The 24,368-nt window shown below is 38.6% G+C and overlaps 1 protein-coding gene across 2 annotated transcripts in view; it reads left to right on the top strand.

Annotated features, from left to right (window-relative positions):
* Nucleotides 1–24,368, top strand: part of DGKI (diacylglycerol kinase iota) — a 218,631-nt gene that overhangs the window by 119,916 nt on the left and 74,347 nt on the right. The window contains exons 13-21 of one of the 2 annotated variants that reach the window (XM_074144628.1): nt 79–192; nt 761–898; nt 2,026–2,104; nt 5,826–5,881; nt 6,715–6,777; nt 7,003–7,076; nt 8,477–8,588; nt 11,093–11,292; nt 16,157–16,219. In XM_074144628.1, coding sequence (XP_074000729.1) covers nt 79–192; nt 761–898; nt 2,026–2,104; nt 5,826–5,881; nt 6,715–6,777; nt 7,003–7,076; nt 8,477–8,588; nt 11,093–11,292; nt 16,157–16,219 — 899 coding nt within the window. The remainder of the gene's footprint in view (nt 1–78; nt 193–760; nt 899–2,025; nt 2,105–5,825; nt 5,882–6,714; nt 6,778–7,002; nt 7,077–8,476; nt 8,589–11,092; nt 11,293–16,156; nt 16,220–24,368) is intronic. The other variant, XM_074144629.1, reaches the window with a different exon arrangement.

Here is a 24,368-nt window from a genome sequence, read left to right as displayed (position 1 = left end):
TCAAAATATGTCTTTTTCCTTTTTTCTATCCCTTTTAATCTTCCTGACTAACAGTTCTCTGCATTTCCTTTTTTATAGGTGGGCTGGATCCTCTCTATCCTTGATGAGCTGCAACTCAGCCCTCCGCCTCCTGTGGCTGTCCTTCCGCTTGGCACTGGGAATGACCTTGCCCGCACCCTGAACTGGGGTGGGGTAAGCACTGACTGGGGTACCCTTATGTGCAGGCTCTCCACCTGCTGGTCTGACTCAGTTGTGTAGTTGGGTAAAACTTCATTTTGGCTAAAATAGCAGGCAGGGCTGTGTCCAAGGTCTGCTTCAGTTAGGCACAATAGTTAGGTTCAATTTCCGGTCTGGGATCTTGAATTACTAATGATGTAGTTGTAATAAAAGTGTACATAGATGTATCTGTCTGGTATTTCAGGCCAAATGATAAGAAGGGTGTGCAGGCTTCTAATTTAAGCATAGTTTAAACTTTATTTCTTTGTATTTATCCTTAACTACGCTACTGGAGTTACTCCAGGCAAAGTAAATACACTTTGGGTTCCTTTCCTTATGGTCTTACTTTGCCTACCCAAGACTTGTGTGCCTCAGCAATAGTTTGTTAAAGTGCTTGGTATATGAAAAATTAGCAATCTTTTCAAGTGTTCTTAGGAACATATGATCTGGCCTCTACAAAAGTAGGCAAGTCTGCCAGGTGAGTGACTTGCTTTGCTTTCACTACCCATGGCTGATACTCTGGTGACACTCCCTCTGTTGTTAGGGTTACACAGATGAACCAGTGTCCAAGATCCTGTGCCATGTAGAAGATGGGACCATTGTCCAGCTGGACCGCTGGAATCTCCAGGTTGAGCGCAACCCTGATTTGCCACAGGATGAGCTGGAGGATGGGGCACGTAAGGTTAGAACCTTCTTTTTCCAAGGGACACTATAGGATACTTAAAAGCATCTTTGGGTTACACCATAAGATGCGTGAGTGGGGAAGCTCTAAAAATTTCAAATTCTTTAGTTGCATCTGTTCCTTTGGCTCTCTTCGTGTGTCAGTGCTTCCAGAGGTCTGTGAAACTTAATACATCCCAGCCATTTATTTATTGTTTCTAAGTCTCAGACATTGATAATTTATCTCAAGAACTAAGTCCTGACAGAATACCTGGTGTCTTATCTGAAAGGTCATTGTTGTTGTTTTTCTTTTTTTCTTAGGCAGGAGAAGCAACATTATGACCACCATCCATTCCTAAATTAGACATATAACTGAAAAAGGATGTAGAATTTTATTCTTTTGGGTTTTGCTAATGGATACCAAATGTTTCTTATGTTACAGCAAGGTGTACTGTATTCTTGTATTTAAATTCTTTGTGTGTGGGTCTCCATATGATCTTCATAGTTGAAGAATGAGAAAATCTTTGTGAGGGGTTCACACTTACAATAATACATCATTTTGACTGGAGATGTTGGAATTGTTATACTCATTAAAAAAACCAAAACCTATTGTGAACCATTTTCCTCAGTTATAATTTCCATGTTATCTATCAGATGCTACTGTTCTCTCTCCACATGCTGGGCATGTGTAATGATGAAGAGGCCAGATGAGTGCTTCCCTGCCTCATGCATCCTCAATAGAATTAGGGCTTCTTGTCTGGGACTTGCATTGCTCCTGGTTTTATATCAAGCAGGAAGAACACCATGCTGAGTGTGAAGTGCCAGCAATTAGGAAAACCTTTGTATTGACATGTTAAGTGGAGCAGCATTATGGGAAATCTCAATGACAACATTTGATGTGTTTACGAAGATCTGTATATGGTCATAAAGCACTGTAGATTTGTGTTCTTTAGGCTCTTGTATCTGATCACCTTCCACAAGCCATTACTAACCTTCAGAGCCACCTTCTGCACACATTTCCCTAAAATGTTCCACTTTCTTCTTCTTAGGTTTTCATGAGATGCCAGACTTAAAGTAGTTAATTCCTGGTGTGTCGTGGAATGTTTCATTCATGTTATTTTTACATGTCTTTTTATTATCCAATTACAGCTTCCACTCAGTGTCTTCAATAATTACTTTAGCCTTGGATTTGACGCACATGTTACGCTGGAATTCCACGAATCTAGAGGTAATAAGAACTTATTTCCTTAGCCATGGGAATGGGCAGTTATTTTATGAATTACAAACGGACTTGAATTTAACATCCTGTTCTTAAAATTCAGAAGGAGAACTGGAACATAAAAACCCAAGATACAGACACAAGTAGGAAGGAAGTGATTGTATCATGAATTTCCAAGGTGCTTCATGATTTAAAAATTTAGAAAAGTACAAGAGAAAGTGCCATTCACTTGAGGAAAAAGGCTAAAAGGGAATCTTTTTCAAAGTTTTTTTTATCTTCTTGAAGGAGATACCAAGTACAGATATAAAGGAAGTGTATGCTGATGCAGAAGTGTCAGAATAAGAGCAGAAAGAAAAGCAAATGTATGTCAGGTGTCAGTTTTCCCTCCAGCGTGGAGGAGGTGGGAGCAGAAAAGCTGTGAGGCTGTGGAAGTAGAAGGGTAGCAGGAGAATAATTGTGTTCTCAGACTGAACAGCTGTTACCTATGGATGAGTATAGCATAATATCAATGGACTTGGTACATACCCATAGTGTCTCTATGCAAGTGAAACACTTTAATGAAGTCCACAAAACTATCAGGAGTATGAGCTGTTGTAGCCTCTTGTTTGTCCCCTTGCTGATGACAGTTATATCACCCTATACAGATCCAAATGTGGCTTAACAGGTGGGCTTTGGACTGATGTGAATAGCTCTATTTATATGGTTTAGCCAAGCATGCTTATATAAACAAAAAATTTTCAGTTGTCTGTGTTCAGCTGTTTGGTCATTTCAGCTTTATATGCAGCTATTTTTTTTCTGAGCGACAGCCTCCCCTATCTTCACTTTCATACTATCGGAGTGTCATTTCAAGATGAAAAGATAGCACTCTAATGCCATGCTAAATAAAAATCAAGATACATGATGGAATGAGCTAATGCATATTTAACAATGTTTAAAACTGCTTCAAGCTTTCGGAATAATAATGAGGGGCCACAAAAGGGCACAGGAATGAAACTATGACAGCTGTATGCATTTTTTTATGAATGCATATCACTATGCATTGCTAATGTGACTGTATAGATGAAATGCATAGCTACTTTCTCACTTAATGGAGGCATTACTTAATAATGAAATAATGGAGCTCTATAAAGAATCTTATTCTAGAGATGCCAGTGTTTTAAAAATTTACATGGGTGAAAAAATGCTTGGCAGAGTAAGCTGCATGTCTGTGAGTGGGTATGTGTGGCCAGGAGAGCTTTTCATAGCACAAGTGTCTGCTCTTACAAGTCATTACTGCTGGTGTCGTCTTTACCCTCTCAAATGCTAAAATATACAAATGAGTCCTATGAGTTTTAGGAGAAAAAAGCTTGTAGCCTTGGAGGTGTTGCTGGTGCGTGGGTTTTATTGTGTTTCATGTGGAATTAAGCAGTGCAAAACAGATTTGCATCTCATTTACAGTTGACAATCCAGAGAAACTCTTAGCAAAACTTAAGGCACTTTCATGGCTGTTGCACTTGGTCCATTAAGATAAGTGGTTGTATGTAGTTGCTTATGTGGAGTTATTGTAATCACATATAGTATTAAAACAAAGAAACACCATGCCTTGCCCCTCCAGCACCCCTGTCAATCTAAAATAAATTAGATTTATTTGAACACTCAGACTATCAGGGCATTTTATGCAATAGAGATTGGTCAACTGATATATTTAGAATAAGTAGTGATCGCAGTGTCTCAGAGGAACCTGTCCATGAATGTGGCCTTTTTCATGGTAACCTCTACACGTTTCTTGTGACTAATCAGATTGAGCCTTGCGGGCTGGCTCCAAGCCTAATGTATTTAGCTCTGCTTCTTCAGAAAGTATTCTGGATAGCAACTCTTTCCAGTTTCTTCCCTGGTTATGCTTTGGTGGAGCAGGGGAGATGCAATGTACTTTATCCCTGTTGACATGCTGTTTGATCCCTCAGCTCTACAGGACGGTTCATTTGCAGGACACACACCCCCCACACCCCCCCCACTACACAGACATGCACACACAGTTTAACATGTTCCATTTTGTACTCACTTGAGAATGATGAAGATGGAGTAAGCCTTGGATATGCAGTCAGTAATTTGCTTCTACAATCAGAGTTGCTCTAATCAACTTCAGGCTCTTTTCCACATTGCAGAGAGTCCTTCTTCCCTACCCAAGCTCATCTGCTACGTCAGAAGTAGGAGCAGTTCAGTATGTTGAAGGACTGCTGAGTCTCTGATGTCAGAAAGGCTCCTTTTCTGTTCTGAACCGGGGCTTTGGTTCTGGTCAGTATTTGTCGTAAGATCCATGTAAGAGCCAGTGCTCTGGTAGCTGCTGCCTGGAGCCATTAGGGATAGTGCCATCAGAGGGTGTGCAGCACAGGCACCGAGTCTTCAGGGGCCTCCTGCTTCTTCGCATGGGGTGTTGAGACTTTCTGTGAAGAGCTGTCAGCTCAGTAAGTGAGATGAGATTTAGTTATGAAGTTAAATTAATTGTTTGAAGAAGAGGTGGTGCTGCCTGCATTCTGGGCTTACCCACAACACAACAAATAGATGATACAGTAGCTGGACAAACAAGAAACACAAAGTAGCCAATTCATACAAAATGGCGCTTTATATTGTGAGATGTAGTGACTTCAAAGAGAACTAGAAACATTGTTTCATATAGTCATTTGAGAAGAAGCAATTCGGAAGTGTTCCCACCGAGGTGATGCTTTAGCCAGAAGAAGTATCTTGATACTTCAATGTTCTCGCTAGAGAATTACTAAGCAGGGATGGGTGATTGGTACTGCCACTGAATACAGTGTTGGAAGTGTTGCTTTTGAAATTTCTGGATGCCACAGGCTAGGAAAGCAGCTCCTAGAGAGGCACGAGAATGACCTGTATTCTGGGAAGCACGCCTTATACTGGGAGATTAAAGAAGCTCCGTTTAGCTTATCAGAAAGAAGGTTAAGAGGCGATTTAATCACTGCCTATAAGTATTTACTCAAGGAGAAGATATCTGATAGTTGGGGGCTCTTTAATCTGACAGAGAAGTATAATAAGATTTAGCAGTTGGCAGTTGAAGTCTGAAAAGTTCAAGATAGGAAAAAAACCCACCCAGATTTATTTTAACAGTGACAATAATTAACCATTAGATGTGCATTATTGCTGGACTTTTAAAATTCTCCATCACTTATAGTCTAATCAAAATGAATCAGCTCTCTAAATAGGCTTTAGAGTAACCACTTTTTTTTCTGCAGAAATATTTGGCTAGAGATATCTATTCCTCAGAATCTCTTTGTAGCTTTTGTAAGAATTTAAGTGTCTGTTTCATCTCATAATTTACAAATGCTTTACCCCTGCTTTAAAGCATGGGTTAATGTTTCATGGACTTTAATAATTCTTAGAGGTCTATTCTGTGTTGGTAGAAATAAGTCTCACAAATGGTACTGAGGGATCATAAGATGAAATCTGAGAGGTGCTAAATTAACTGTTTGTATTCTTGTTACCTGTTTACTCATGTTTCCATCTATTTTCACTCTACAGGAAAGGGAAAGAATTCAATATCAATGTTTGAAATCTGACAGCATTTAATAGCACAGATGGGGAGCTCTCACACAGGAAAACTATATTTATGTTAATATTTTCACTGAGTGATGTGCGCTAAAAGCACTGTAGTGCTAGCAGGGAATGTGAAGGCAGAGTGGATTCTAGTTGTTTTACTAGGGTGCTCATACTTTTCCTTTTTATCCTTTCACAGAAGCAAATCCAGAGAAATTCAACAGCCGATTTAGAAATAAAATGTTTTATGCGGGGGTGAGTTGTGATTCATCTTACAGAATGATGCTAGCGTGTAGTTATTTTAAAGTTTTCTTAAGTACCTTTCCCCTCACTGTCTCACATTAGGAGTTTGTGCCGGTTCATTTTGCTTGTTGCAATTTAAAGCACACATGTACTGTTTCTGACATGTTTGTTGCAAAGTGCCTGAAGCACTGCGGTTTTACAGTGCTTGTTTATGCCACTCCTTTGGGCATAATACTGGTCATGTCTTGCTCCCCCTGCTTCTGGCTCATAAGCTTCTCAACAAACTGCTCTGCTTCTTTCAGGGTTTGGGCAGCACATTGATATTGACTTTCCTAGAGAAATTCCCTGAGTATCTTTGTTGCTTTGAGGAGTAGTCTTGGATGTAGGGTCATGGGGAGTGGAGGGCAGAGATCAGCTATTTGGAGTAATTAACTTTCATATGTGAATATGCAAATAAAATCACCCAGTTCTACATTCAGGAGATAGACAATGCTTAGTTCTAAAATTCAGTTATTAAGAGAGAAACACCAATTTGATAATACATGAGATATAATGTCTTTCTGGATAATCACTCCCACTGTACCCATGTGCAGAACATGGAAACAAATATGTGAGCAAGAATTTGCATTTAAATCCTTGGGTACCCAAGGACCTTCCTTGATTAACCTCTCAAAAGGAGAAGTATCATGATTGAAAAAAAAAGAAATATCATATCCCCTGAGAGCAAGAAAGAATAGGTTTGTCAAAAGGATGACATTTTGGTAATTAGCTCTGTCCTCATAAGAAATGAGGAAAAAGAAGAGAGGAAGTGCTAATGACAATTCCTGCACTTACTTCTGTTGCAGGCAGCCTTTACAGATTTTCTGCAAAGAAGCTCAAGAGATTTATCCAAGCACGTTAAAGTTGTGGTAAGTATAAGAAATTGTGTCATAGTATTGTGGGAAGAGGGGGGGAATGGAGAGAGAGAGAGAGAGGTGAGAGTTTAATGGCTCTGTTACTTTTCAGTTTTGAGCATGACATTTGCAACACATTCCAAGGAAAGTCTTGGGAAAGTTGTTACAAAGCAGCAACACTTCTCTTGTCTGTGGCTCCATTCAGCAATTTCTCTGTGCTCTGTCACTTTGGCTTTGTAGTGTGATGGTACAGACCTGACTCCAAAGATCCAGGAGCTGAAGTTCCAGTGTATAGTGTTTTTAAACATACCCAGGTAAGCTCAAGACAGATGCTTGAAGTTATATTAAAAAAAAAAAAAAAAAGATACCTACAAGTTGTCCTAGATTAGGTGGATGGGCAGGAAAAGTATTGCCACTGTGCTGCCTTCTTGAGAGCTAGACGTTTATAATACTGTTAATTAGCAATATGGAATGGGATTGTAGTTCAGGATGCAGCTAAGCCATCCTTTTAAAAGTTGAAGATCCTGATACAGAGACAGTAGAAATATGTGAGGGGAAAAAAAAGGGGTGGGAAAGCAGAAGTGTGGAGAAGAAAGGGTCAATATGTTTCCAGTAAAGGAACACCAAACCATTGAAAGAAGTGCTGTTTAACATTTTTGAATGTGTCCCAAATAGAAATATAGTTATATTCTTAAAAGTTGTCTGTCTCCTGCTCTCTAGACCAGTAGTCTCCAAACTTTTTTTTGACTGTGTGGCCCTATTGGTAACAAAATTTTTGACCACCACCCCAATGTATGTACATTATAAATGTACTACTATATTAATATATTACACACATTTTGAAACATACACAGAAATAGAAATTAAGAAAGGATGTGGTAAACATGAAACAAGCATTATTTTAATGAGTCTTTTTCCTTATTTATTAAAAGTACAAACAATATTTTATTCACACACCCTAATTGTCTTGTCAGTTGTGGGTTTTTGTTGAACACTCTCTGTGGTGTACGTGCTGCACTTTGGAGACTACTGCTTTAGACAATCTACCACTCTGCTCCACAAGCAGTACCAAGCACTCGATCTTTTGGGTCCTGCACTGCCCTCACTGCAAGCTTCTACTTGGTGTCACCTCTCCAAAGTTCCCCCTTTTATCACTTAGATCACTTTTACATCCATTCTGTAATGGTAAGAAAGATAGATGCCAGAGCTGCATCTGTTCCTGCTTCTAATTTCTCCCTGCTTCCTCAAGCTATGAAATGTTTTGCATCCCTTATGCTGTTAGAGCTTCTGAGCCAGCAGGGGGAGAGGAAATGGAGCTCCATGTCTGGAGTTGCTGCTGTAGCCCCATGTCTGCCTAGCAGAGGGGCTAAGAAGCCTTCTGGCTCAACAGCTCACCTGCAGAAAGCAAAGCAAGTAGGGAGAACAAAGTGCTGCTGCTCTGTTATGTTTCTGGGTGTTTCCCCATTTTCCTCTCACAGAGGAACCTGCTAAAAATTATGATGGATATGTTTATGTATGATGTACCAGCTTGGAAAGAAGAGTCAGATTTTCCCTTTTGTCCAGTCCTTGCCAGCATAACTTTTAATTTTCCCTGAATTTGAACCCTGGAATGGATATCTGGCTACTTCTGGAGGACAGCAGTACAGGCTACTAGTCAGGACCCATCAGGGCAAACTGCTTTCTCAAAGCTTGCCTTCCAAACCTCTTTCTGTAGGTATTGTGCTGGCACAATGCCCTGGGGAAACCCTGGAGACCACAGAGACTTTGAGCCTCAACGCCATGATGATGGGTACATTGAAGTCATTGGTTTCACCATGGCCTCGCTGGTGAGTACTTTGCAGGTGCTACTGTTGGTGCAGGTGCTACCAGACTTGGTGAATTCTGCGGGCAGCTATAGAGAGTGCAAAGTTGTCCTTGTTACTGAAGATCCACTGTGATTCCACATATTCAGTCAGCTAAAGCGCAAACATGCTCTATTAGGCTTTTAAATGAGGTCAAATGGCAGTTTTCAAATAAAAGAAGTGTAATTGAATAATAAAAATGTACAGTTTGCAAAATATGGCTATTTTAAAAGATTATTACAGTAAAAAACAGCATGCACACATGTTTTACTGTGGGAATGTTCTATTGTCAAATAACTACTGCCATTTTTTGTTAGTTTTTGTATGTTTCAATCTATGGCAAAACTTTATTTTTTTGTGAAAATGGCTACTAGAAACGAATATGAAATATTACATCAAATTATATGACTATACAGTTTCCGTATCACCATTAAAAATGTTGTGAAAATTTATTAATAGCTGTGGAAAATTTAGTGATGTTTCTGGCACAAATGTTATTTCTCTTTTTGTTCTGCTAGGGACAACAATTTTAATTTGGCAGTGCACTTTCTGTCAAGGTTATCCTTAAAGTGATCTGAAGCTGAGTTACTATAAAAGCAGTCTCACTGTAAATACCCTATTGTCCTGCTGTCACAGTGGTTAAGCACAGTGACAGTCTCTTCAGAGGATGATTAAATGCAGGCAGAGAGTTGGTAGTTATCCACGTGCTAGTGTTAATTTATTGAAGGCACTGCAGCTTGAACTTAGTTTGGCCAACAGAAGGCACACATCAGGGTTTTCTGGCAGGTTTGTTTAGGTCATGCTTAAGTCCATACTCTTAGGCCTTTGTTGCTGCTATGTCTTGTGTGGACCAGGTTAAAGCTAAGGTGGATAAGCCCGTTTTCACTAAACTTGCATATTTATTTGTTGTGTGGCCTGCCCTCAGTGTATCTCACATTCAGTGAATACTCATGATAATGGTGTTTGCTTCCTCAAAGAGAAATTCAGACAAATCTAATCTTCAAAGTAAGCAAAAGTAGAAGTTTGCCTTGACCAGCAATCATTTATTTAGAAGTCTGGGTTAAGGATTCTGTTTAGTCTCTTTTTTTTTTTTTGCTGGACATAGTGGATTAGGGAAATAACCTAAAAATAATCAGAATTCTATTTGTTAGCCTAGCAGATCTTGTGGAATGAACACTTATCTCTTCACCCCTCAAGATTTTAGGGTATGTTTCTGAAAATCCTGTCAAAAGTCTATTTAGCATGTACCAACTGGCAATTTTCAGCTGGAATCTTTTTTGGGTTTGCCACTGATCTGTGTCTAGCCACTCACAGTAGCTAGAGTGATATCAAAGCTACCAAAAATTTCAGTTGGGACTGAATTTAAGTAGTAGGGCCCTTGGAGCTGCTCTTTCTCTTTGAAGGAAGCCTAGTTCAGAATTGAGGATCTAAGAAAGTCTACATTGGTTGTGATGCTGAGGAACAGTTGTAACCCTAGACTGTGTTGGTGTAATCCTAACTTGCTCTATATGTCTCCCACACATGCTTGGTCATACCCAAGAAGGTCTGAGAGACCAAGGAAGAGAAGTACTTTATAAGAAGTGTTGTTATTGATTTGATCCATAATTTGATTAATTATCCGTTTGATCCATAATACTAAGCGCACAGAGAGGGATTAAGGTCTTGACTTCTATTTAGGCTGCTTTCTGTTAGTGCATTAATATAGAATTTTTTTCTGCATCTGATAGATGAGAGTTAATAGGCATGCTACGAATTAAAATACATTTATGCCCAAACATGTCTGCTTAGAACTTGAAGGATCTGCTTACTGCCCTTCGTGTTTCACTTCTTTGAAATGAATTCTAAAACATGATGTTTAATTGTTTTTAATAAGGTCCTTCTGCTTGCACTTTTCAGCCTGTCTATTCTGGAGGTTGAGTTGCTGTGTAAACTTTCATAATAAGGATTTTAGATTTATCTAATTCACTTTAGGGACTGTATTCTGTTCAGGAAGGGGAAATAATTTTTGTCTCGCAGATGTACCCAATTAGGATTGTTGTTTTAAAGACCAAATAATTAGTAGCATTGTTGCTAGTGTAAAAACAAACCAACCAAAACAAACTGAAAACTTTAGAAATAAACACAGGTATTCATTTGTCCATACATGTGTGTATACATATTTGTGTGTGTGTGTAATATGCTTGACATATACTGAGGTGATGAGATGTGCAATGCATGTGGTTAGGTATGTGCTTGTTGCCCACCACTTTTCCTTGTGAAATTTTAAGTTCTGCTTTGCAATTTTGGAGTGAAAATACATTTATTGTGACTTGTTAGAATGCCTTACACATGGAAAGCTGTGTAATGGATGCTGTCAGCAAAACTGCATTTCGGATTTAACTGCTGTAACTATCTGTTCTGAGGTGTCTTTTTTTTTTTTTTTCTTTCCTGTTTGTTTTGGGTTTGTGTTTTTGCTTGCTTGTTTGGGTTTGGTTTTGTTTTTTTTCCAGGCTGCTCTCCAGGTGGGTGGCCATGGAGAGAGGTTGCATCAGTGCCGTGAGGTGACACTTTTAACATACAAGTCTATTCCCATGCAAGTGGATGGTGAACCATGTCGATTGGCTCCCTCGCTCATTCGAATCTCCTTAAGGAACCAAGCCAACATGGTGCAGAAGAGCAAGAGGAGAACATCCATGCCTTTGCTGAATGAGTGAGTTGGATATGTGCATGTCCTAATGGCAGGAGGCCCATTTGGGGCAGCATATTCAGTCATGGATTTTGCATGTATTGGACTTGCAGCACACTTACAAAAAAAAAAAAGAACACCCAACAATTTTCACACTTTCTAAACTTCCTTTCCACCATATTGTAAATACTTACCTGATTTTCTTTTAATCTTTTTTCTTATGGGTTACCCTCTGTTTTGCTTTTAGAAAGGTGTGCTATTTTTCAGTTATTTAGAGAGGTTTGTGCAGGCTCAGCAGTGTGCCTCTTGGCTTCTGACAGTTCTGCATATGTGTGCCTTTTGCCTTTGAAATTATTTTGATTCATCTTCTCAACTTTATTGATCTGCTTTTTAAGTTCCCTTGGAAATCCTGTAACAAATGGCCATAATCAAGAATTACTCAGGACATCTTGTAGTCTCTGTTGTGGGAGTATGCTGCCTGGGACTGTTTATGGAGGAGGACATGGAGGTCAGAAAGGGCTGTTTGCACATTGTAGGGAATCCTGTTCCAGTGTAAAAACACATATGAGAAATGAGTAGTCCAAAGACAAATAGAAAAAACCGAAGATAACTGGAAATCAGGAATATGCAAAGGAGGAAAGACAAGGCTAACATTCCTTTTCATAATTAAACCTTTATTGTAAACACTGCAGCAATATTTTAACACCAAAAAAAGTATGGAATTTTGACCCGTGAGAACACCCATCCAATAAAATAATTTAGATTATTTTGAAAAGCTGGTTATTGTATTTCTCATATAGAAGGGCATCACTGCTGCTAGAGTGAGTGACATAGTGTCTTTGCTGTTTTTCATCAAGTGTTCTTAAAGTGAGGCAAACCAGTCTGGTGCTTATACAAAGATACCGAGCTAAAAGCCTAAAGTTATCACAGATCCACATTTCATTCAAACATCAATGTGGTGAGGATTTCATTTTTCTGGGGATGCGGGTAGGAGATTTTGCTGTTGCAGCTGTAATGGTGAGGCAAGGTTTATGAGGAGATGTAATATTTTTCATTAGACTAACTCATATAAGTGGAAAAAACAGACAAGGTCTCAGGCACACCTTTTCTCATTAGGTATCTTAAAGGTTGTCTGTGTCTTTCAGCTGTATCAACTAGTGGAAGATATTGCTTCACTTAAAACTTTGACTCCTGCCCTTTAGAGCTTCTTGTCATCTGCTGGCTGTCAATCTGTTCATGTAATCAAAGCCTCCCTGGTTACTTTCAACTGTTCCTGTTCAATTTAGTACTCTGTTCTCTTACTGAGACTAATGCTTTAAGCTTCAGTAGAAACCCATGTCTGTTATGTGCAATTTCTATTTGCCTGGAAAATACATAAGGTATACTCATCTCTTTTGAGCAGTGAAGAAGAGCAGATTCTTCCCTGTAGGCAGTGATGCCTGATTTCATCCAACCACAACTCAATCGTTCATGAAAGCTAGAATTGAGCAGAGAGCAATCCAGGGATGTCTTTTTCTACGCTGAGGGAGGCTAATGCAAATGTAAAATGAAAATTCCTGGTATTTAGATCTGATAATTAGCATGATTAGGCTTGGATTTTGAGATCTGAGTCTAAAATGGGGTAGAGAAATACAGATTCATAATATATGCCAGTTGTCAAGATGATGATGATTGTAGTTTAGCTTGATTTCAATGTGCTATGGGAGACTACATTGCTGTCAGTCCTTTGATTTGGCTGAGATATTTGCAGACCTGTGTCTTGGGAGAATAGAAATGATCTGTCAGGGACTCTAGTTTCAGCCTTGTATATCAGAAATGACGTATGTATATATTTATATCTACATTTATACCTATACATCAGTGTGTGTATGTACTTTGCTCTCAAATGTTGAAGGGAATGAGAGGAGTTGAATCTCCTGGTGTGATAAAAAGTTAATGTTATGTTAAAGGTTAAACTCTAGGAAGCATTCAGTATTGTAAGAAGTTCATTCAATATGATGCTGATTTGCAATATCTCACAAGAGAGAAAATTTTCAATTAAATATGTTTATCTACATTTCTGAACTTGATATCTGGAATATATCTCCTTATTCCATTGAAATCTTCCAAAAAACCTTGTTTTTCATTGAATACGAAAAATTGTTCTCTTATGACTGTCATCTGAATGTCAGATGTGTGAGATAAGTGAGTCTGGAGCTATCCCACTGTTTGTTAGACAGGTGTTCTTCAGCTCCTTGCCAGGAAAGTGATTAAAAAATTATCTTGCATCACAGTAACACAGAGTTACTATTATTGTCGTCTTTGCTGATATGGTTAGATAAGGAGAGCAGTAAGAGTGCTCTTTGGAGTTTTAGCTAGTCCAGTGTCATAAGTAGAAAAAGACTTAATTTTAAGAAGTCTTACACTGTGTTTCTGCTTTCTTACTCTCTTCTCCTTTGTTCTGGAGGTTTTAAGGAGAGGGGGTTTAAAGAGGTTAGTGAGTTTGTTGTTTGTCTCGTGGATGCACTTGAGCTTCTAGGGAATAATAGTACTTTAAAATTGAAGGGCTCATATGTAATGTAGCTGAGTGAGAAGAACAGAGATTTCATGCTTCTCACTTGGCAGCAGGAGGGCTTTAGAAACATGATTCTCTTCTGATGGTAAGAGTTGCCCATCTTCTTGATTGCAACTGTTCTCCTTCAAAACCTGTAGACACTCTGAGAGGACACATATATGAGAAAAAGGGATCTGACCTTGTTTGACCTGGGTTTTTTTCCCTCCATTTTTGCACTTTTGTTCTTCCAGCACCTTCTAGTTGTATCAGAAACTGCCCCTTGTGCTTCTACACAGACCTTCAATGCCGAAATTCCTATATGCTTAGAGTCCTTGTTTTATTTGTTACTGAATAATTTGCCTTTTTCAAGGTGTGGGGAAAAATTCAGCAATGCTTTTGACAGTGTAAAAGTCACTCGTCTTTTCTAGTCTTAAAAAAAACCCAAACAATGGAAAAACAAAACAGAAAAAGCCCCAAAAAGCTGGCCACAGAATCAAATGAAGGAATAAAAAGATAGTGTTTCTGTGGGAGTACCTGAACTAAGAAGCCTCTCTTCCCTGTTGATAGCAGCAGCATGAAAATCTTCATCCAAGCTGCTAGAGAACAAGTAAATATAATGTGCTGCATTTTGTCATAGCTGGGGAAATTACTGACAATTAATATTTTATTCAGTTATTTCATCTTTTGTTGCTGAATTTCCTACAAACAAATTTCTCAGTATATTAATTGTCCTGAACTATTCATGGACTAGTTCCTGTAACTAGTGATCTATCTTCTTACTGTTCATCAAGCAATCATTTTTTAAATATTTCCTTTTGGAAAATTAAGCTGGCTTGACGTGACATACTCCCTCTTGAGTAGGGGAGGATGACCTATTTATGGTTTGTACTCTTCTGATAACTTTAAAATCTTGAGTTGAAGCATAGTGGAGGAAAGTCCTTATTGGTGAATACAGTTACAGTGCTTATAATTTGTTTCTAATGGAGGCTGTTCAAATGTAAAAGGCAGACATAATCTCTTCCTCATCCTATGACGCATTGCTCTACAATGGAGATAAGTAACAATCCAATGAAGTGTTTCAAGCCAGAAGCAACAACTTCTTATCCTGCAAGGAATATACAGGATAAGGTGATGCTGTTCACCCTTGGTTATGGATTGAAACAAGGCAGATAGATAGTGGGATTGTGAGGGGAAAAAAAAGGTGGGTTTCTTTTCTTCTCATATGTCTTTTCTGTTCGTACTAGCAAAAGCAAATTTTTCCTGCAGCCAGATCATCAGACTCAGTTTTTCTACAAAACAGTGAATTATGTTCTTATTCTCCTTCCCTTAAAAGACTTGCTAGCTAAGTTCTTATTCCTATTCTCCACTATTGATCATGGTGACATGTGAAAGAGACAACATATAGCTTGGTTTTCTGTGATCAAGCCAAGACTGTGGTTGTTGTGAGCTATAAGCAAAATGTCTATGGAATAAGAAGAGAAGCTGTGGTTCTATTTTCCAGGAGTCATTTTCTGATTAGAAACTACAGTTTAGTATGCTGCTCACTAAGTTTCATTTAACGATCACTTTCTGAACCTCAAACAATGGTATTTTGCTTTCACTGGCTTTTAGTTTGGGTTGAGGAAGAATGTCCTGCATGATGAAAGAGAAAGAAGGGGAAAGAGCTTATAGATGAAATATATTCCATAGCCTTTAGAGAAACAAAGGGGCCATCTGAACATAAACACTAAAAGAGAGTCAGTCCTGGGAGATGCTATATATAAAATGCATGTTTCCCTAAGGTACATGAAAGAAGAATGGAGACAGCAATTTGTCATTGTGGATACAAAATCTCCAGTAAGGGTATATTTTTTCTTAAACGTTAACTAAAGTTGGCCAACCTTTGGAGACAATTCCATCCATTCAGATCTTGGCTTTGATGTTTGTTTGCATTTCTGGACCTGCTTCCAAAGTCTGCTGTCTTGAAATTTTTCAGTGCCTGTGGAACAAATCCTGGGGTTCCTCGTCTTCCTTGTATAGCCGTGTGCCTAGCTTGTCATTGGTCCTCTTCACTTATGTCCTTAGAAAGCTCCTGTGTGCCATGTAGCAGTGATTTTTCTCCATTTGCATGTCTTCTGTTGCTCTTGGCTTCCTAGTGTGAACTTGGAGCTCTGCATGTCTCTTCATTCAACTTTTATGTGACACATTCCTTTTGTTTCTGTTTAAATGTTGTATGTCTTTCTCTTTCTTTCTTCTCTTCCACTTTCTCTCTTTTTCTCTCTTTCTCTCTCTCTCTCTCTCCTCCCTGCCTTTTTCCTTGTCTGTACACACTGTGTGCTGCCTTTTCCTGGCCACTCATTTCCTGCTGCCTTATAGTACCCATAAAGTGCAGTCTGCTGACCTGAGGAGAGTCTCGGCTCCCCCTGATTCCTTCACTGTGTGAGTATCTGGCTTTTTTTTACTTTCGAAGTCCCATAGGCTTTTGCTGTTACCCTTTGTGTCATTCAACCAGGAGATGGGGCAGTAAAATCCAGTGACAGATGGGAAGCAGGAGCTCAAGTGACAACATGGCAGACATAGGGCAGTGGCCTCACCAGCAAAGGCACAGTTTCACAGTACCCGAGTAAGGTGAACAGGGCATATCTGGTGATGGTGACCAGGTTCAGTAAAGAGTCCAGGTCACCAGAAAAATCCATAGCAACAGGCAGGTCTGAAGTTAAGTGCCAGACACCATCCCTGGAAACAGTTGAGATCAGAAATTTCGATCCTTTGGTTTTGATCAAAAACGTACTGTGAACAAACCCAGCCATAAGCCATATCTCCAGATAGAGCTGATCTCACAGCCATACCTCCAGAGAGAGCTTATTAAAATAGGAAACTAATCGCCTAGAGGAGTGGTGTGACATTGGCTGCAGCTGCATTGAAGATGGAGGTGCCTCCCATGCCTCCCCCGGCAATATCTTCATTGTCAGCAACTCCACTGTACTAACTTGCTAGATAATAACTAAATTACTCAAGACTCTTAAGCCTTTTTTAAAATGTGATGAATTGGCACTTAAAAACAGTTGTACCATTGTATGTTGGTATCTTCTAATTCATCCTGTTTATGGAAACATCCCATATTATGAAAACCTGTGTGTGTCCACAATTAAACCAAACAAGCCCAACAAATCCCCCTCCCCTCCAGCCCCAACCAAAAAACCAAAATGCATGTTAATGTAATATGTTTACTCAGGCAATGTTATTTGTCTTCAGAAATGCTTTTTAGTATTAGTCAAAAAAGGTATGTTTTGCTTTGTGTTGACATCCCTTTTGTGTTCTTGCTTTGCTTATGATGGACATATTTTCAAACACATTAGTACTATCAAAGAAACAAATTTGAAATATATGTTGGAAAACAACAAATTTCAGAGTTATAAATCTAGGTATTCAGAGCAGAAACTTGATTCCAAGAATGATTCATATTACGTCATAGAAAAAGTCAGTGGTATATTCTAATAGAAAACCCACCAACATTTCTCTCTTCTAAAGACTGAGTATGTGCAATAGATGGCATATAAAATGTTCAACAAACTGAGAATTATTTGGGAAAGCTGATTGAATAACTTTAAAAGCAAATTTCAGCTTTGCAGAAAAGGGCCTAAGGGTCCTGGTGGACACCCAGCTGACCAGGAGCCAGCAACATGCATTTGTGGTAAAGGCAGCCAATGGTATCCTCAGCTCCATTAGAAGTGCTGCCAGCAGATCTAGGCAGGTGATCTTTACTCTCTACTAAACACTGGTGGGGCACCAAATGGAGTGCTGTGTGCAGTTCTGGGCTTCCCAGTGCAAGAGAGATACAGAGCTACTGGAGAGAGTCCAGTGAAGGGTGATGAAGATTACTAAGGATCATTCCTCCCATGAAGAAAGGCTGAGAGAGCTTGGTCTGTTTAGCCTGGGGAAGAGAAGGCTTAGGTGCGATTCCATCAGTGTCTATAGGTATCTCAAGGAAGGGTCTAAAGAAGACTGAGTCAGGCTCTTTTCAGTGGTGCCCAGTGACAGGACAAGAGGCAATAGGCACAAGCTGAAATATAAGAGTTCTCTGTGAACATCAGGAAAAAATGTTTTTACTGTAAGGATGACTGAGCACTGGCACAGGTTGCCCCGAGAGGTTATGGAGTCTTAATCCTTGGAGATGCTCAAAAGCTCCCTGTACATGGTGCTGGGCAGCCTGCTCCAGGTGGCCCCTGCTTGAGCAGGGGGTTGGATCAGATGACTTCCAGAGGTCTCTTCCAACCTCAACTGTCCTGTGATTCTGTGAAGCTTCAGAAAACTGCAAGTTCCTCATTATTATTTTGCAAACAAGGAAAGATTTACAATTCAGTGTGCCTTATTTGCTGTACTTTGCTGCGGAACAGAAAGTAATACAAGATGCAATATCTAAGCAAGCCTCTAGAAAAAAAGGTTGAGATAAGCCTTATTGCTTACACAGAAAAATAACTAAGCTGTGGGTCTGGGAGAATGAGTATTGACTCCAAGCTGAGGGATATCCCTTGGAAAATGACCTCCAAATTCTGATAGTTCATTTAAATGTCTCATTTGATATCAGCTGTCAGGATAAGGCAGGGAGACAGAGGCTCGTGAGTCCCAAACTAATTTGTAAGTCAAAGATGTTCTGTATCTTAAAATCTGTAAAAATAGATTAAACATGCTGCTGCACTGTGGCTGCCAATTAATGTGTCTGGCAAATTAAAATAAGAACCCATGAGGTATTAGGGAAATTTGATTTGGATTGTGATGGCTTTGAGATTCTAATGTTCTTTTTTTTTTGGTTTTTTTTTTTTTGAAAAACATAAAAAGAGCTTCATTTCCAGTTAGTACTCAACAGCAGGGCAGATTCTGCCGAGACCTGGTGATGGATACAGCCTGTCTTAGATAAATTTCAGGTTTTCTGCAGCAGGGGAATTTGGGGCAGCCAAAATTATTAGGCACATATGGTCTTTGTTGCAGAAACAGTAGAACTGTAGTGTGATCCATTTCAAATGTTTATACAGGGTGCATAAGTAAACAAAGTGTTGTATTTTTAATTGAGGCTCTTTTAAAAGGAAGGTAAAGACTTGCATTTTCCAGCTGGGTGTTCAATTCAGATAAGGAGGATGCACATGCGAGAGTACATTTGCATTGCATGGTTGATGCAAAGAAATTCCAAAAAAAAAATATTACCATTTGAAAAATAAAACATAATTGACTTACATATCTCTTACCATCCTTTTACAAGTGAAATGAGCACTGTGGATATGCTGTGATTATTATTTTTTTAATTACAAAATCTGCATAAATGAAAATACAAGTATCACCTTATTAGTTTATACTCTTTATAAAGAGTAATGATTGCAGGAAGGTATGCATATAAAACCTGTGTGAAAAGCAAAGGAGTAATAGGAAATAATTTTTGCTTTTAGAGATCCAAATGCCAAACAGAATTGGCTTTGTGGGTTAGATTGAATATGGGTGTTTTCTATAGGAGGATAATCTAATAAAGAATAGGAGACAAGGCATAAGGGAGACAGTGTTAGTGACCTATTGTCCAAATGTATAGTTAAGGATGAAAATGCCTATATATATATCTTTTCCCTCTTCTCCGTTACATGAATTATAGGGAATTGAGTCTCATCTTTACCAGTTTTTCCTGTTTAGCATGTGAGCTTCTGTTTAGTGGGATCATTGCTGTTGGAGAATCCACTGTGCTTGGAAGTGTCAAGTGTGAGAGAACTACAGCTGGTGTGGTGAAGGAGAAAGAAAAGGAAGACCAGGATTCTACCTGGCACTTTGGCACAAGTTTAAGTATATGTGTGGGTCTGGCCTTTCTACAGCAAAACACTCAAGCACTTGCTGAAGCAGGTGTGAGGTAAGAAAGTGCAGAAGAGGTTAGTACAGTTGGGTTAACCTGGAATAACCTTATCTGGGATAAAACTTATCAAATGGAAGAAAAAGACCATATGTGGTGGAGCTTATATTTTTAGGGGTATTTTTTAGGTGAAGAGCTTAACAAAAGCTTTGCCTTAATATAGCAGTGGACTTTTTTGAAGCACTGAAATTTTCCTATGAGAAGTGGCTGGATGATTCTGCTCTGTTGTGGCAGTTCTTATGTTTTAAGTAGATAAATGCTGTGAAAAACATAGTTATTTTTAATGCATCATTTACAACCTCTGCCAATGAGATCTCAAAAGTAAGGTTAATTTCTTTTTCTCCTCTGGTTGCTGCTTTCCTTTTTCCAATTGTTCTAAACACTGGAACATTTAATTAATTTTGCATGTTTATTTCTTCTCTATGAGATAAGTAATTCATTAATCTGTCACTACAAACATGCCTCAGAGGAGTGTGGTGGTGTTTTTTATCCGAAGTTTATTTTTTTGCAAGGGAGGCACAGTAGAAGATTTCCTTTTCCTTTTCTGTTTACTGAATCGTATTAAGATCTGTATGTGCATAGGCTGCTGTAGAATTGTTGGACTATTTATTATTATTGTTATTTCCTTTCTCTGTGCAGACACAAAGCATAAGAAATCATTCACATGGTTCATAAATAATTGATACCAGGATTAGGGCATGTATAATGTAAAAGTCTGTCTTCTCAGTTGAATCAACCTGGTGGCACGGCAGAAGTGCTATCAGGTTGCTGTGCAGTAGTGCCAATGGCAGGACCCAAGCTCACTTGGCCTGTTTTCTTTCCTGGGTGACTGGAGGCAGGAGCACATTTCTTAGGAAATGCAGCTCTGCTCCAAGTGAGTTGGCTGGCACCTCTTTCCCAGTTGCTGGATGATTAATAGGGGTAAGAGGAGGAAGTCAGAGCTTCATCAAAAGCTGAGTGTGTTTTCTTGGTGAATGGAAGTAGATCAGGTTCTGCTCATAGTCTTAGAATAAACACGTGTGGCTTTGAACAAGTGGTGGAATGAAAGGGATTTTAAAAAAATAAGCCCTCCTCATTCTTTCCTATCAATGCTCTGTGTTTTTAGGTTTTGGTTTTGGTAGTTTGGGGTTTTTTTTTGGCAGGGGGGAAGGTGGTGATGGTGACACTTTTAGCATCCCCAAAATGCTATAGTTCAGGCATAGGAGGAAATGAATGCCTACCTTTTCTTGGTAAGCAACTTCCAGCAGTGGGGTGGGTAGTGTTAAAAATGACTTCACCTTATAAACAGTTTATCTAGCATGATCTTGACTTTCTAAGACCTATCCCTGTAAAAGGAGTGGTTCTGATTCTGATGTGTAACCTGGTGTACCATGGGATGGGTATCTTCTCACAGAAGAATAGACTTAAAAACCATAAAAATTAACTATTTATGTTAGTGAATGTCTACAGGTTTTAAGAATTTCCAGAAAGCATGTCCTGTTCCTTATAATAGGAATTATTCAATCTCTAAGTGATCTTCTGTATTCTTGTGGAAAAGTCAAATGCTATTTGCGGTAGAAAGTAATACAACTTCTTTGTACTGGTCAGCCACTTTTGCAGCTGAAAAAGGAAAGAAAATAACCCTGTTATTGAAAGTGCATATCTTTTTGATGTGAGCAGAATAATTTTGAGAGGACCTCATAACATCTCTGTATAACCTTTCATAGTTTCTTCCAACTAAACAATGTGCATAGCTTTTCTACAAGGCTCATTTGGATTGTTATTTAATAATGCTCTGAATGTGCACTTCTGGTCCACGCTAATCAAAAGTGCATCAGCTGAAATTCAATATGGTAAACTAGCCTATCTGTGCTCCTATCCATGCTATTTAGGTTTGTGTTTAAATGAAACCATTATAGCTAATCAACATGAATGAACAGAATGTTTCAGTTGACCTGAATCTGTATTTATGTTCCCATGGGGCATATGACCCTCTAGGATGTAATTCTGTGGATTGGTATGTTTGGGAAATGAGGTTTTTAATTAGATTCTTTAGGAGGTAATGGAATTCATTCATCTGTACTTTAAATTACTTTTCATTGACTATGTAATACAGCATTTTGAAGAATAATAGGAGTAAGAAATTTAAATATTTTAGGTTGAATTGCAGTGCAGTAATCCCCCCAAATTTATTTATAAATTGTCTACTGCTGTGTCTGGAAAGCTCTTTTTTTCTCTTTGCAGTTAAGCAAGTTGTTTTATACACTGTTTAGAAACATCCATTTCTATTAATACTGTACTATTGCTTGCTTTGTGACATTCATTAACCTATTATTAGCTTTTACATGGACATGCTTATGTACTTAAGCTTTGTGGTTTCTGAATACGTTGAGTTTGTCTGAACAAGATAAACTCTGCAATTCATATAGTAATATGGATTATTGTTGGTGTATGTGAAGACTACAGAAGTATGATGGTGGAAGTGTTTTCCTCAGCTGCATTAAATAGAGCTCTGTATGGAGCTCATGAGTTCTGTGAGTGAAGGAGTTAATTAGTTGGATGATGAGGATAATATTCCCTGGTGTCAATTGCCAGTCTGATAGCACAAAGGACGAATATGCGCAAAGTGAATTTTAGAGCCAAAGCTATATTCAGTAGGTAATAAAATTTAATGAGACATTAATGTAATGTCAGCCAACAATGGTATTCCGACAGAGCAGAGTATTTGCAAATAAATCGTGAACAAAACCATTCTATTTCTGTCACTGAATAAATGGGGTTTTTTTTTTGTGTGTGTGTATATATATACATATTTATAAGTGTATATATGCATATCCATATATGTGAGTTATGAATATATTACCTGTGACTCAACTTACCAAAGTATCTAAAATCTCCACCCTGTAGAAAGGAACCTCTTAGCATTCATATTTCAATAGAAAACTGCTGTTTCCAAGGTTACATTTTTATGGCTAAGATTGCCCATTTGAAAAGTTTAGCTAAATGGCAAGTCCTGTTTCTCTCCAGTTGTTATGTTTTAACACACGCAGCTTGCTTATGGAGTAGTTCCATGTCTTTACAAAAAGGGAACGAACAGAAGGAGAAACAGGAGAACAGGAAACTCTGACACTTGCCAACTGATTACCCTCCCACACTTGACCGGAAAGGAACTATTTCTCCTCAGGTAATACGTTGCATTTAAGATGGTGTGCTTGTTTTTTCCATAGAAGCAAATTCAGAGATACGCAGTGCACTGATGTACCAAAAAAATTATACTTTTTACAAAAGCATGGAAAGTATCTTTTTAAATATTTCCTAGTTAAAAGGCGCTTTTAGAGAGTGTATATGGCTCTTGGAACAACAAAAATATTTTAGATTTACTGTTGATTTTAGATCTTTTTTTCCTCCTCCAGTTCCAAACAAATAAAAAGGGCTTGCTCGATTCTCCTTTTCAGATGAAAGGACTAATTTGATTCAAGAAGGTGATGCTGGAGGTGCTTGAAGCTGGTGGCAACCTATTGTCAAGAAATAATATTTGTAAAGAGAAGGTGCACGTTTTCCTTTCTTATGTGGCATTACATAGTGAGTCAGCATAGCTACAGAAGTCAGTGTTGTCTTTTTCTCCCCTTGACATCTAAACACTATCCTGTCCTCACAGGGAGGTTGCAGGGAGACAGACAGTAATTAATTAAGGATTGGCAGATATTGGCATGAGGCTTAACATCCCTCCCCTTTTTGCAGGTCTTCTTGAGCGCTGAATATAGGGTCAACATGACCATCCTTTCACTTTAACATAAAGGCTCCAAACATACACTTTAAGAAGCTGCTTTGTTTCTCTGTCTTCCTTTCCTCTGCCCCTTTCATGAGGTACCCAGATTACCCATTGCGATGATGTGTTTGAAATGAGGCCAGTTGTACGGTAGGACATAAGACTACCACTAATTCATTGATATCGTTGCCAAGAAAGATCACGTTTGAACTAGTGCTTAGACACTGAGAAACAAAAAAGTACCACCATAACTACTTTTACATAACTTTTCCAGTATTTTTATGCCAAATGAGTTCTTACAAGCAAATCACTATAAAAGGAAGACAGTTCTGCTGATTTTTCTTATGTTATCTTCCCAGAGAACTAAAAAGTCTTGTGTCTGGATGATAATTTAAGAAAATCTTAGTAGAGAATATAGACGGTCATTAGAATTATTTGTAATAACTATTCAGACAAAAGTCCAAGGCATTCATTTTCAGCTATAAGTGAAAAATCTTGGTGGGACTCTTGGCGGGGGGGGGGGGGGGGGGGGGGGAGGAAGCAACACAAAAAATCACTGTACTATTATTGAAAACCTAACTTTTACCCTAATAGAGGTGGCCTTGGGGAAGAATGAGTAGATGGCCTTGGGAATAAGGGATTGAATTTTGGGCTGAAGAGTGCTGTTGAATTCTTACCTCTGTCAAAGATTAAGTGTGTAAACTTGGCTATGTCACTCCTTCCTTTTTTTTTTCCTTCCTGTTCCTTAACTAAACCAGGAACCACAGAAAAAAATCACGATTTCTGAAAACTCAAACATGATAGTTACATATAAGTACTGAACAGAAATATTGAAACAGCAGCTTTTAAAATCACTTCTGATTCAATGATGATTTTTCTGGATCAGACAAAAAATTATTCAGTAACAGTTATGGGTTTTTCAGTGACCCCAGGCTTGCTTGAGTTGAAACAAC

The sequence above is a fragment of the Numenius arquata genome, chromosome 2, assembly GCF_964106895.1.
Source record: "Numenius arquata chromosome 2, bNumArq3.hap1.1, whole genome shotgun sequence".
NCBI lineage: Eukaryota > Metazoa > Chordata > Aves > Charadriiformes > Scolopacidae > Numenius > Numenius arquata.
The sequence above is the reverse complement of the archived record's forward strand: the minus strand, read 5'-3'. Positions and strand labels throughout refer to the sequence as shown.